The 11,865-nt window shown below is 38.7% G+C and overlaps 3 protein-coding genes across 3 annotated transcripts; 1 reads left to right on the top strand and 2 right to left on the bottom strand.

The window, feature by feature from the left end:
• Positions 1–2,470: 2,470 nt before the first annotated feature.
• PADG_07825 (uncharacterized protein) lies at positions 2,471–3,248 on the top strand (the record flags this gene model as incomplete). Its single annotated transcript, XM_010764754.1, has 2 exons — positions 2,471–2,532; positions 2,609–3,248. The coding sequence occupies 2 exons, from the start codon at positions 2,471–2,473 to the stop codon at positions 3,246–3,248; spliced, it is 702 nt and encodes a 233-aa protein (XP_010763056.1).
• Positions 3,249–8,663: 5,415 nt separating this feature from the next.
• PADG_07823 (uncharacterized protein) lies at positions 8,664–9,128 on the bottom strand (the record flags this gene model as incomplete). The annotated part of the gene is made up of 2 exons (XM_010764753.1): positions 8,664–9,012; positions 9,073–9,128. 2 exons carry the CDS (start codon positions 9,126–9,128, stop codon positions 8,664–8,666), a joined length of 405 nt encoding a protein of 134 aa, XP_010763055.1.
• Positions 9,129–9,431: 303 nt separating this feature from the next.
• Positions 9,432–11,612, bottom strand: PADG_07822 (Atypical/ABC1 protein kinase; the record flags this gene model as incomplete). Its single annotated transcript, XM_010764860.1, has 2 exons — positions 9,432–10,644; positions 10,843–11,612. 2 exons carry the CDS (start codon positions 11,610–11,612, stop codon positions 9,432–9,434), a joined length of 1,983 nt encoding a protein of 660 aa, XP_010763162.1.
• Between the last annotated feature and the right edge of the window lie 253 nt (positions 11,613–11,865).

Genomic DNA, 11,865 nt, shown 5'->3' with positions numbered 1-11,865 from the left:
TGTTGTTTTTTATTAGAAATTTGAGAATATTATTCAGAAGCTCTGCAATCAAAATCAATAGTTACAGATCAAATGTCAATTTTTATAAATTAAATATCAGTTCTTGTAAATAGCTCTAAATAACTTTTAATCTTAATTTGTTAGACTCAATGCCTCAACTAAGTCTGACTGAGATTTGGCACCTGATTAGGCCTAACTCTTATTATGTGACCATGCAGGTTGTTATAATCTGGGCAGACCTTAGCACCTTCTTTCATTCTATCAAGTTTAGTATTTCATTATATAGTAGTTAGCAATGCAGAGAGTTTTCTTTTTATGCAACTTATATTTATACTCTAATACAATTTCAATTTCAATTCTATCTGAAACTATTATTGTTAGACTTTGAAAAGTTTACTAATTAAATTCTGAAATTTGATATCTAACTTTTTTTAATTAAAGTTAAATTATATATTAATCAAACTGCTATTAAAGATCTGATCACTCAGTTCTACTACATCTACTTAAATCTAGATTTAAATATACAAATGATGATTCTTCTCTAGTTAGCTTAAGCTGAAGAAGTAAGTAATTAAAACTATAATTCAATTCTCAATCAGTTTTCTCATATATATAATAACTCAAACAAGATAATTAAGGTAAAAGACAAATTATATAATCTAAAGCAGAGCACAAGTAAATCTCTGACAGTCTATATTATGAAGTTTAAATATATTTTTTATGAGATCAAAGCTTAGAAGTAGATAGATTTTTTAAAAATATCTCAATTTTATCAGCATTTCAATATATTAATCTATAACTATTTGGCATAGCAATTAAATCTATTTCAAACTTATAAGAAATTTCTGTACATTATCTAATAACTAGCTTCTAGTAATTTTTTTTTATTTATTCTTATCTTATATATCTTAGCAGATTGATTATTCAGCTTATTATAATTACTCAGTTTAATATAATCACTTTGATTTAATGAATTTAAACCAGATTAATACTTTTAACTTTTTATATATTTCTTTATCATGTACTCTATTAATTTCATCTTCTTAATAAAAAAATACTATTAAGAAAGCTATTATATATATTGTGAATTTAATGATTATTAAATTGAAGACTATCATTTCTATTTATATTTTTAAGCTTTATTACTATTGTCAAACTGTTATATGAATTTTAATCTTTAATAAAAAATATAATGACAATGACTTAGATATTAGTGAAATATAAAAAAAGATATATAAGAATTTGATAAATAATAGCTAAGATAATCAATCTACTAATAAGTTTAATAAATTTTATTTTACTCTTTTTTTATATATAATATAGCTTCTTGAAAGCAAGTACTCTTTTAAACTAGAGAATAATATTATAGTACTGTTACTGATAATATGAAATAAGATTAATTTATTCTAACTTTAATCATATTCAATTTCTTAAATTGATTTACTTTAATCTTTAATTATTTATATATAGTAAGCTGCTTATTTATTCTCATACTTTAATTTTTAGTTTAATATTTTTATTACAGCTATCTAGTTAAATAAATAAATTAAGCTTTTATTTTATATATTATTATATCATTAAATTAAACTATAATATTTAATATCTTTTTTATTTTATTATTCAATAAGTAATTTATCAGTAATATGATTTAGATTTTTAACTATATTATAGAAATCATATCTATCAGATTTTAAAAATCTTTAAATTTTTTTATATATAATTTAAAGTAGCTATGTTCAAGTTTTAATTATATTACAAGAAAAAATATTTTCTTTTTATATTTTATTAATATAAACTATTATGACTCAATTTATATATATAATGATAATAATATAAAAGCTCAATTCATCTATCTACTAGATAGCTGCAATGAGAATACTAAATTAAGAATTAGAATATGAGAATAAATAAGTAGTTAAATATATATAGATGATTGAGAATTGAAGTAGATCAATCTTAGCAAATGAATATAATTGAAAATTAAAGCAGATTAATCTTAGCAATCAAATATGATTAAGATTGAAATGAATTAATCTTATCTCATACTATCAGCGACAGTGCTATAACACCTGGACAGATTTATGATAGCATTCATAAAAAATCTTCTAATTTATAGCAGAACGTTGAAGAAGTACAAGCAGCTAATAAATCTCATACTGAATTGACTAAAAACAGCTGACTTGCAAATCAGCATTCAGAAATGTGAGTTCACTGTCCAGAGAATGAAATATCTAAAATTCATCATTAGTGCAGAAGAAATTAAGAAAAACTTTGAAAAGATCACTGTCATTATAAGATGACAAATCTTAATCATAGTCAAAAAAGTCTATTAATCATTTCTAGAATTTGACAATTTTTATCAACAGTTTATAATGAACTACAGTCAAATTTCAAAATCACTATATCAGTTGACAAAAAAGACTTCAGACAGTTATCTGAAGGACAAGATTGATGGTGACCTACCAGCATGATGATGTTAGGCTCAAGCACCCGATTAAACTCAAGCACCGGATTAGGCCTAACCCTCATCACGTGACCACGTGGGTTGTTATTTTCATCTCATCAAGATTAGTATTTTGTTACATGCTGTGATGAGTCAAAACAACAGCAACATTGCTATCACCAAGGCTTCTCTTTACTCTAAAAAGAAGAGAGTCTGTGCAATCTCCTCTGCTTCACTAAAACCCTCAGACAACCCTCCCCAGCCTCAAAACATCATGTTTCAGAATGTGTTGGACACTACAACAGCCACCACAGCTCAACTACATCAAATCAATATTGACTTCAATCCCCACCCAGCCCTCTCACCAGAAGGAGAATTCATTGAGAATGTGACTGACTGCACTCAAGCAGTCCTGCTAACCACAAAGAACTTCTCTTTCACAGTGAATTATAAGCTCAATGCTCTGCTGAGTCATGTCAACAACTCCTCCTCTGCAGAGCTAGCTGCAGTGCTTGAGCTATGCAATAAGCTATCTGCAGTACTGGATCTAATACTCTGCACTTATGAAAACTCTCTATCATGCCAGACTGCTGTACTAAGGCAAGTCATGGGACACAGCATAGTCAAAGTCATTAAAGACCTCACTGTCAAATCAAAATCTATGTTGACATATGCTACTGTCATGACAGCTAAGGCAATTCTCTCAAACAATTCCTCTCAGACTGTTTCAGCAATGGGACAATCTCACAAGAAGCAGATACAGCAGGTCAACTGCCCTCTGCATCAAGAACAGAAAGACAAATGAGTCATGATTAGACTATCTGCAGCACACACTGCTCATGACCTAGACTCTCAAGCTATTCATGAACAAGTACATGTCATGATCTCTGATCTGACCTGGATCACTGATGTATGGCACTGCTCATTGAAAATCACCATGGCTGCCCTCTTCCCAGTGAAGGCAGCCTTCATTCTTGAACATGCAGATAAGCTGAAAGCTGCTGTAGATGACTGTCTTATTGAGTGACAGAAATTCTGAATCATCTTTGTAGTTGATTCAATCAAGAAGTTGACACACAGCTTCAAAGAACAGAATATCACTCTGATTCCAGTGTCAGAAGAGATGCTTCTTTCTGAGATTTGAGATACTGCTCATCAGACTTCAATCACTCATTGTCACTGAACAAAGAAGTCCATGGACCCCAATCTGCATGAAGGGTATGTCTGGGTTGGAGTATGAATCTCTAAAGTGCATCTCTTTTCAAACAAACTTCATCTTTTCAGTCATCTGATGATGATTAACAAAATCAAGAAATCATCAAAGATCTCAATTTGCACAAGATGTCATAGCTTTCACACAGAAAGAAACTGTGTGCAATTTCTACATTGTGAGAAGTGCAGCAGTCTCACACACTCAGATGAATGTCAAACATCAGCTCACTGCTGCAACTGTCTTGACTCTCATCTCACTCTCAGCACTGACTGTCCAGTGAGGCTCAAAATAGTCTCTGAACATATAGAACACATCTCCCACCATCAGCTACACTCAATATGTGAAGCTGGCAGAAGAGCATTCATCTCAGCTCATCAAACTTCAGCAGAGAAGAGCAACCCAGAGCTAAACTCTAGAGACTTCATCTCATCTCCTCTCTCAGCTCTGCTGACATCAGTCACTAGCTCTCAGAGCAATCAGACAGACTCAATGACCTGCTCTCAAACAGACATCAAGATCACATCAAGTCTGAACCTTCATTAATGAAGAGCAGTCACAGTCCTTCTCACAAATCTACACTCACTGTATATCAAGTCAATGTAGAAAGACAGTCAAGCTCTCACAACATTGCTCTCTCACTAGCAGATGAAAGAGTCTGTGACATTGTGATCATTTAGAAACTCTGAATAGCTATGAACCTCTTCATCCACCTCTTCAAAAGTCATTTCTCATACAAACACTTCACCTCACTCTCCTTCAACTGGACCAAGAGGCCCAGAGTACTGCTCTATGTCAGAAATGGAAGGGCTCTTGCACCAACTCAACCTATAGCAGATATCTCAAGAGATGTTGTCTGTGTCTCAGTTAAGATCTCTAACTTTAAAAAAGCTAATATCTACAACATATACAATGACTCATCTGGCATCACAGATGCAGGTCAAGGTCTTCAAAACCTTCTCTCTCTTACACACACCACAGAGACCATCTCCTGGATGACATTAGAAGACTTTAATATTAGACACACAGCATGAGACTCTACAACTGATAGGCATTCTCAAGTAGAAGAGAATTTGTATAACTGAGCAATCTTTCTGAAACTCCAGCTTCTTAACCTGGCTGAATCCTCTACACATAGACAAAAAGACACATTTGATCTTGTCTTCTGTGCTGTCAACTCAGCTATCTGTCATATTGCTTCTGAACTGCACTGCATCTCAGATCATGAAACTCTTATCACAACAGTTCAATTATCACAGACTCAGACTCAATTGATTAAGAAGAAGAAGAAGCTTAGTCTCATGATCTGTGATGCTGATCACTTCTTGCAACTACTCACTCTCTTCTTCTCATCAGTCTATGAGAACATGAATGAGAAAGTGATGAACATCATGAAATCTCTTCAACTGGCTCTACAAGGCTTCTGCTCTCTCACCCCAGGACTCAAGAGTCATCATGCTCCATGTTGGACCCCAGCAGTCAAGATAGCCAGAAGAGTATATCATGCAGCATGTAGACATGGCCCTTGTCAATCAGAACAAGTGGTATTTCAGACAGAAATTAGAAAAGCTAAGAGAGCATGAAATCATCAGTGAATTGAAAAGACTTCCTTCTTATCAGATGTCTATAAGATTGTCAAATGGCATAAATACCAATCTCAAGACCTCACTTCTTCTTTATGACATTCCAACAGACATCTAGAACAATCTTGTGCTGGCAAATCTTCTCTACTGTGTGAGACACTTCTGGCCAGACATCTTGATGCAGAAGATATTTCAGAGCATACATCAATAATTTCATGCAGAGAGATACTCTGAATGCTTCTTACAGAGCAGAAAGTCTACAGAGTCATCTGTCAGACACTTAGCACATCTTCTGACCTGGATGGCATTACAGCCAAGGTTCTTCAAAAGACATGATCAGTGATAGGCAATCAAATCATTCTACTCTTTCAACACTGTATAGATCAAGGAATTCACTCCCAGAGCTTTAAGAAGACTGAGATGATGATTATTTCAAAGTCAGAGAAAAGAGATTACTCTCTATCAAAGTCTTACTGCTCAATTGCACTGCTATTCTGCCTCAGCAAAGAGCTGAAGTGTCTGATAGCTAGACAAATGTCTCATCTCACTCTTCATCATCACATTCTAGCAGAAGATCAGTGTAGTGCTGTTCAACAGAGATCTGCAGTAGATCTCACCACTGCACTAGTTTGTGATGTACAAGAGGCATGAGACAAACATCTTCTGACTGACATGATCATTCTAGATGTCAAAAAGATCTTTGACAGAGTCCTTCAAGGCCAGCTTCTAAGACATCTACAGGAACAGAGCTGGCTGGCAGTTCTGATAAAGTGGATAGTGTCTTTTCTTGATCAACAACTAGCTTTGATTTGACTAGACAGCATTCAATTGAAGATGTTTCAGATTCTCTGTGATCTTTCACAGAGATCTTTCATCTCATCAATTCTCTTTCTGCTCTACATAGAACCTCTCCTCCAGCTTATCAAAGACTGATTTGAGTATGCAGATGACATTGCAATTCTGAAGACTGGAAGCTCTCTTGAGCAGATAGAAAGTCAGCTTCAGAATTCTCTCAATCACACTCTGAAATGAGATATTGACAATGAAATCTCATTTGATCCAGTCAAGACAGAGCTTCAATACTTTCATAAAAAGATCAAGTACTCAGAGCTCTTCATCTTCTTTAATGAATAGACAATTTCCCCCAATAACTACATCAGATGACTAGAAGTTTTCTTTGACAGAAAGTTACTCTTCAGAGAACATATTCATCTTGCATGCACTTGAGCCAGAATTGTTACAGAACACATTAAATCATCAAATGAAGTCTTATTTAGAAATTAAACACATTTGCTCAGACAAGCAACTCAAAGCTGTGTCTTCAGCACTCTGTTTTATGAAGCTGAGATCTGATTCTCAAAGTGAACCTCTCAGACAGTCATTGACAAGATTCAGATAGTCTTCAACAACACTGCTTGAGCCATTCTATCTGTCTTTGTCACAATGCCTATCTCTGTTCTTCTATGCAAATTAAGCTGAGGCTCAGTCAAAGTCTGGCTAGAAAGAATACATGATCAACTAGTCATTCACATAGCTGCAGCTGACCTGTCACATTCTCTACACTGAAGATGATACATCTCACATTTTAAATGAATTAAATGAAACATTAAAATGACAGTCATCACATCTGACTCAGAGTCCTTGCCTTCTTGGGACAATTCTGACATATTAAATAGAGAGCAAAAGACACTAGAAATTGAGACTGTGGGACAAGCTGCAGGACCAGCAGCTTTTCAAAACTGACTTCAGAAAGCTGTATCCCCTCTCAATCTCATCACATATACTGATGACTTCAAAGACAGTCAAGAAGTTTCAGACAGAGGCTACTGTCTATACTGAGGAACAAATCAATCTCTGAAGTTTGATAAGCTGCCTCTGAGCTGCACTGCTGAGGTCTTTGATGCTGAAGTGCTTGCAGCAGTTGTCAGTCTTGAGACAGTGCTACAGAACCCCTTCTCTATGTTCACACAGCACATTATAGTGACTCTAGACAATGAAGAGACTGCAATAAGACTTCACACAGACACACTCACATAAACATCTTTTCTTGTTTTTGCTAAATTCAATGAACTCTGCAGATTCTGAACAAAACAGAGTTCAGATCCAGCTGGTCTGAGACAGATCTATGTTTGATGATGCTCTGACCATGCTGGAATTTCAGACAATGATGCTGCAGATGCTGTGACCAAGTCAGCCTGCACAATGAAATGCACTCACTGCACTCTGACTCTGATGTGAGTCAAATTCTATGCTAAAGAACACTTCAATGCCTCACTGCAACAATACTGAAGCTTCAATAGCACATCACAATACAAGAATCTCAATATCTCAATGTCAAAAGAACTTTTCTCTGAGCTCACTCTTCTCTGAAGAAATCTAGATCATCTGCTGGCAGCTAGAACAGATCACAGTGACTTTGCAGTCTATCATCACAGATGAGCACATGATGATACACTTCTCATCTGCTCTTGCAGCTGAGATAAGACCTCTGAGCACTTCTTCTTTTGCTGAAAAGACTGAAACATTGAATGAATTAAAACCTCTGAAGCATGCTGAGAATCAAAGAAAGCAATTGACTGACTTCTCAGCACAGTAAGAGAAGCTATGACCTTCTCTATCTGATGCACTAATACTCACTTCTTCATTGACATTCAACACTGCTACTAGAATCTGTTCAACATCTGACTTCTCTCTCTCTCTCTCTCTTTTCTATGCTTCTTATATACATTTCTCATCACTCCTACACATCACTCTAGAAGTCCTTGGCTTTCTCAGTCCTGTAATCTTCAGCTACTACACCATTCAGAACCTCCAGGACAGGGGCTACTCTGTACATAGACTCTCAAGAGGGCTTCAGCTGACTAGACATGTCAGACAGCAGACTAGCTGCTGCGCTGACACATCTGATACTCTTAGAGAGGTGCTGTGACTGCGACAGCAGACTATTCTTAGTCAGCTGATCACATGCCTCCAGGCATTAAATAAGTAATAATAATAATAATAATAATAGTATTTCGTTATAGCAGTTAGCAACGTTGAGAATCCTATCTTATGCAGCTCACATTCGCTCCCTAACACTAATGGTGTTGGAGCCTAGGCTTCCTATTATGGACTAGCGCACCGCACAGTAGTTATAGCATCCCCGAGATAGCTACCAATAAACGCTTCAGACGTCTCACAGTATCAAGTGAAGCCATTAGGGGAGGAACTGCAGAGGCAGACAACTCAGATGATCCGCACTTGTGCATATGATCGGGCTTGATTCTGTGCTTCTGCATACACTTACGCTCTCAATATTCTATCCCACATTTACAGCCCAAGGACTGAATCACCTGTGAGAACAAGGCTCATCTGCTGAATTTCAAAGTTTGAGGAGATATTGCCATGTACGCAGGCTACGGATGTCCTACACTCTACGCAGAAAGAATCACACAATATATTCTCCCAAGAAGCCTAGCCACGATTGGAATGATTTGGGACATCGTGCTTGCGTGAGCAAGGATGACAGATACAGGTCCAAGATCATCCACTGCTTTATGCTGAGAGCTTGCAAAATCCTCCCGCAGGGTTCCCCATACAGAAGCGGGATTTCATCAAAATTGCACATCTCGGGCTGGATTCTGTTAAAAAATGCTCGAGCCAGGCGAATACAGCTGCCGGAGAAGATCCGCCGAGAGGTTGGAGAGGAGATGGACAAGATAAAGAGATTTTCCGGGTAATGGTTCGTTGGGGTTCGATGGTGCGGAGTGGGTGGGGCTTGGGATGAGTTCCCAGATCTGCCTGTGTCATAACAATGGTTAAATAATGAATACTAGCTACTTTGTGGTAATTCTCACTTGAAATCTTGCATGAAAAATGCCGTTTCCAACTCATCAAATCTCCTATGAAGCATGATGCTTCTCAACCATCAAATCTCATCTCATCTTATTTCCTTGCTAAGTCTTTTCACAGCGTTCAGCTAGCACTGTCTGATGTATAGAGAGTCCGGAGGCGGGAGTGAGAGGGAGAGGGAGAGGGAGAGATAGAGGGAGGGATTGAAGTGGTAACCCTCCAACTGAACTTATAGACTACAAAGTTCATCACTCTGTGTATAAAGAGGGATAGATTCCCACCCTATATATATTAAGGATATTAGTATGTATACATAAGCGAATTAAAAGGTTCACGGAGTAATACCTAGAACATTAGTGAACTTCTAGCCTTCAAAAATGTTTTGATTCAATTCTACACCCATCTCCTTTGCCATCTTTTGCATTTGTGCCTCTATATCGTCTTCCATGCCCCCTCCGCGGCCTAGAAATTGCCTCAACTTGCTCACGTAAAACCAAATATCGGAGCTCAAGAGCACGAGCTTGAAGACGAGATGACGGCTATAGTTGCGTATCTTTTCGGTTAATGAAAGGTCCGGGACTTCTACCAGGGCGCGGGAAGCCCAGATACCGGTAATCTTGATGCGGTTAACTGGAGAACCCAAATATTGATTGTTTGCTTGAACAATGCGGAAATTGCGGGAAATAAAAATTAGCTCTCGAGGCCACTTGGTTTCGTCACCAAGGACACCTCGTGCTGCCTTTCGCATAGCTTGCTGCATTTCAAAATGTCTGTGGGCTTTTTCCTTTTTGCTGAGGCCCTCTATACCTTTAAAGGTAGAAAGATCGCCACCACGATATGGTCGCATCAATGTTGCGGAGGCAAAAATGTCGGTGTTGGTAACACCCCAACCTCTTACTATTTTATGTAAGGTTGCATTGTCGAAAGTGAGGAGAGCTTTCCAAAACTGGGCATATTCGTGTCGGAATTTGGGCTCCATATGAATATAGAGGCCATGATCAATAAGGACAAGTTCAGCTTGTCCAGATGGGCGACGGCGCACTAGGACATTGCCAGGGTGAGGGTCACAGTGTAGCCAACCCCAAAGGAAGATCTGAGCGGAAAAGAGATCAACCATAGTCGTCATGACCTCTTTCAGCGAAAGTCCGAGGCCCCCTTGACCATTTCTTCCCTTCCAATGGTCGCGGTTTGGCTTAATATTTTCGTGCTGATTCTCATACCTGTCACGAGAAGCCGCGGCGCGTGAAGGCGCTGAGTAGCCTTCTCCGGGGTAAGGGTCAAGAGGGGTTCCATGGCATCCCGGACTACCTTGCCGCCATCCGCCTCGCCACGGACGTGTGATTCCATGTTTGTCCCATAGCTTAACACCCTCAATCCATTCGGCAGTCATCACCCGTTTGGAGCTCAGTTCACGGTAAACTTTCGGTATATACACCCGGTGGCTGAGGCGTGGTTCAGCGGCGACTAGCTTTGCCATTCTCTCAGAATTATTGGCTTCATTTTCAAAATCTGTTTCCAAGTACAAACGTTCGCTAACGAATGGAATGAGGCTGTAGAAAGGAATGTCAAAAACTCGGCTATAAATATAGGTTACTACCCTATATAATTTTGATTCACTCACCAGTTAGCAGGGGGTAACGGTTTTGAAGAAGAAGAAAAAAAATATCGTACGGAAGGATGGCAAAGAAGGCAATCCAGGTTATCCCCGTCACCCAGGATAGTGTGAATGGAATGCGTGAGGTAAGAGAAGAGGAAAGAAAGGGGGGAAAGCGTACTTGAAAGCCCATAAATCCCACTTCACCTGCTGAGCAATTTCTTTCTTTTGGACTTTTATAGCAACCTCTCTTCCGTCTGGCAACCTTGCCCAGTGCACCTGAGCGACGCTCGCACTCGCCCTTGCATTTCGCTCCATTACGCCACTGCCACTTTCTAAGTTTCCATCAAAGGATATGCCGAAGACCTCGTCGACAGGGCGGCCAAAGTCCTCCTCTATCACGCGAGCGACGTCCTTCCAGTCATTTTGTGGAGCGTCATCGAACATGCGAGCAAACATTCTCTGGAACTCGGGCGGCAGGATGGCAGACTGCATAGCAATGGCCTGCCCAATTTTCAAATACAGGCCACCGTTGGTGCGGAGCAAGGAGGATAATCGATCAGTGTTTCTGGCATGTACGGCAGCTATAGACTCAGCGAAAGGCGGGTTGGGGCGAAAGTTGATCTTGTAGTCAAGGGCAACAAGCATGCCAAGTGCAAATGTCCAGGTGGTGCGAGTTAAGGAAGAGGCGTAGAACCGTCTGTCAATCCCGTAGACAACACCCCCACCGAGGGAGACGTAGAAGAGCCGGCGCAACCATTTTCGGGTGCGAGGGTATGTTCTCACGATGCCAGGTTTGGAAAGTGTGCTTGGAGGAGGAGGGACAAAGGGCTGAAAGTGCTGGGTGTGAATTCGTTTCAGGGAGAAGAAAATATCAGGTTGCGGGAAAGCCTTCCGGGGAATAGATATTGTACAACGAAAGATCTGAGAGTTGATAGAGGGAGAGCGCATTACGTGCAGTAGTTAATCGTAGCAGATTGAGCGGCGAGCGGACAAGAGGAGAGAAGCCTAATAGCAGCGTCGCGGCATTGCTAAAAATATAAGCCGCTATATGTTGAGCTTTTGAAGCCTTGCAAACATTCTATCCAGCTGATATTGGCTTATATCAATATATTTATATCATAGATGTCACATCATGTCATATCATATCATACCAAGATGTCAGATGTTAATGTTTGTTCAGCGACCAACCAGGTGTGTTTTT

The sequence above is a fragment of the Paracoccidioides brasiliensis genome, assembly GCF_000150735.1.
Source record: "Paracoccidioides brasiliensis Pb18 unplaced genomic scaffold supercont2.12, whole genome shotgun sequence".
Classification (NCBI taxonomy): Eukaryota; Fungi; Ascomycota; class Eurotiomycetes; order Onygenales; family Ajellomycetaceae; genus Paracoccidioides; species Paracoccidioides brasiliensis.
The sequence above is the reverse complement of the archived record's forward strand: the minus strand, read 5'-3'. Positions and strand labels throughout refer to the sequence as shown.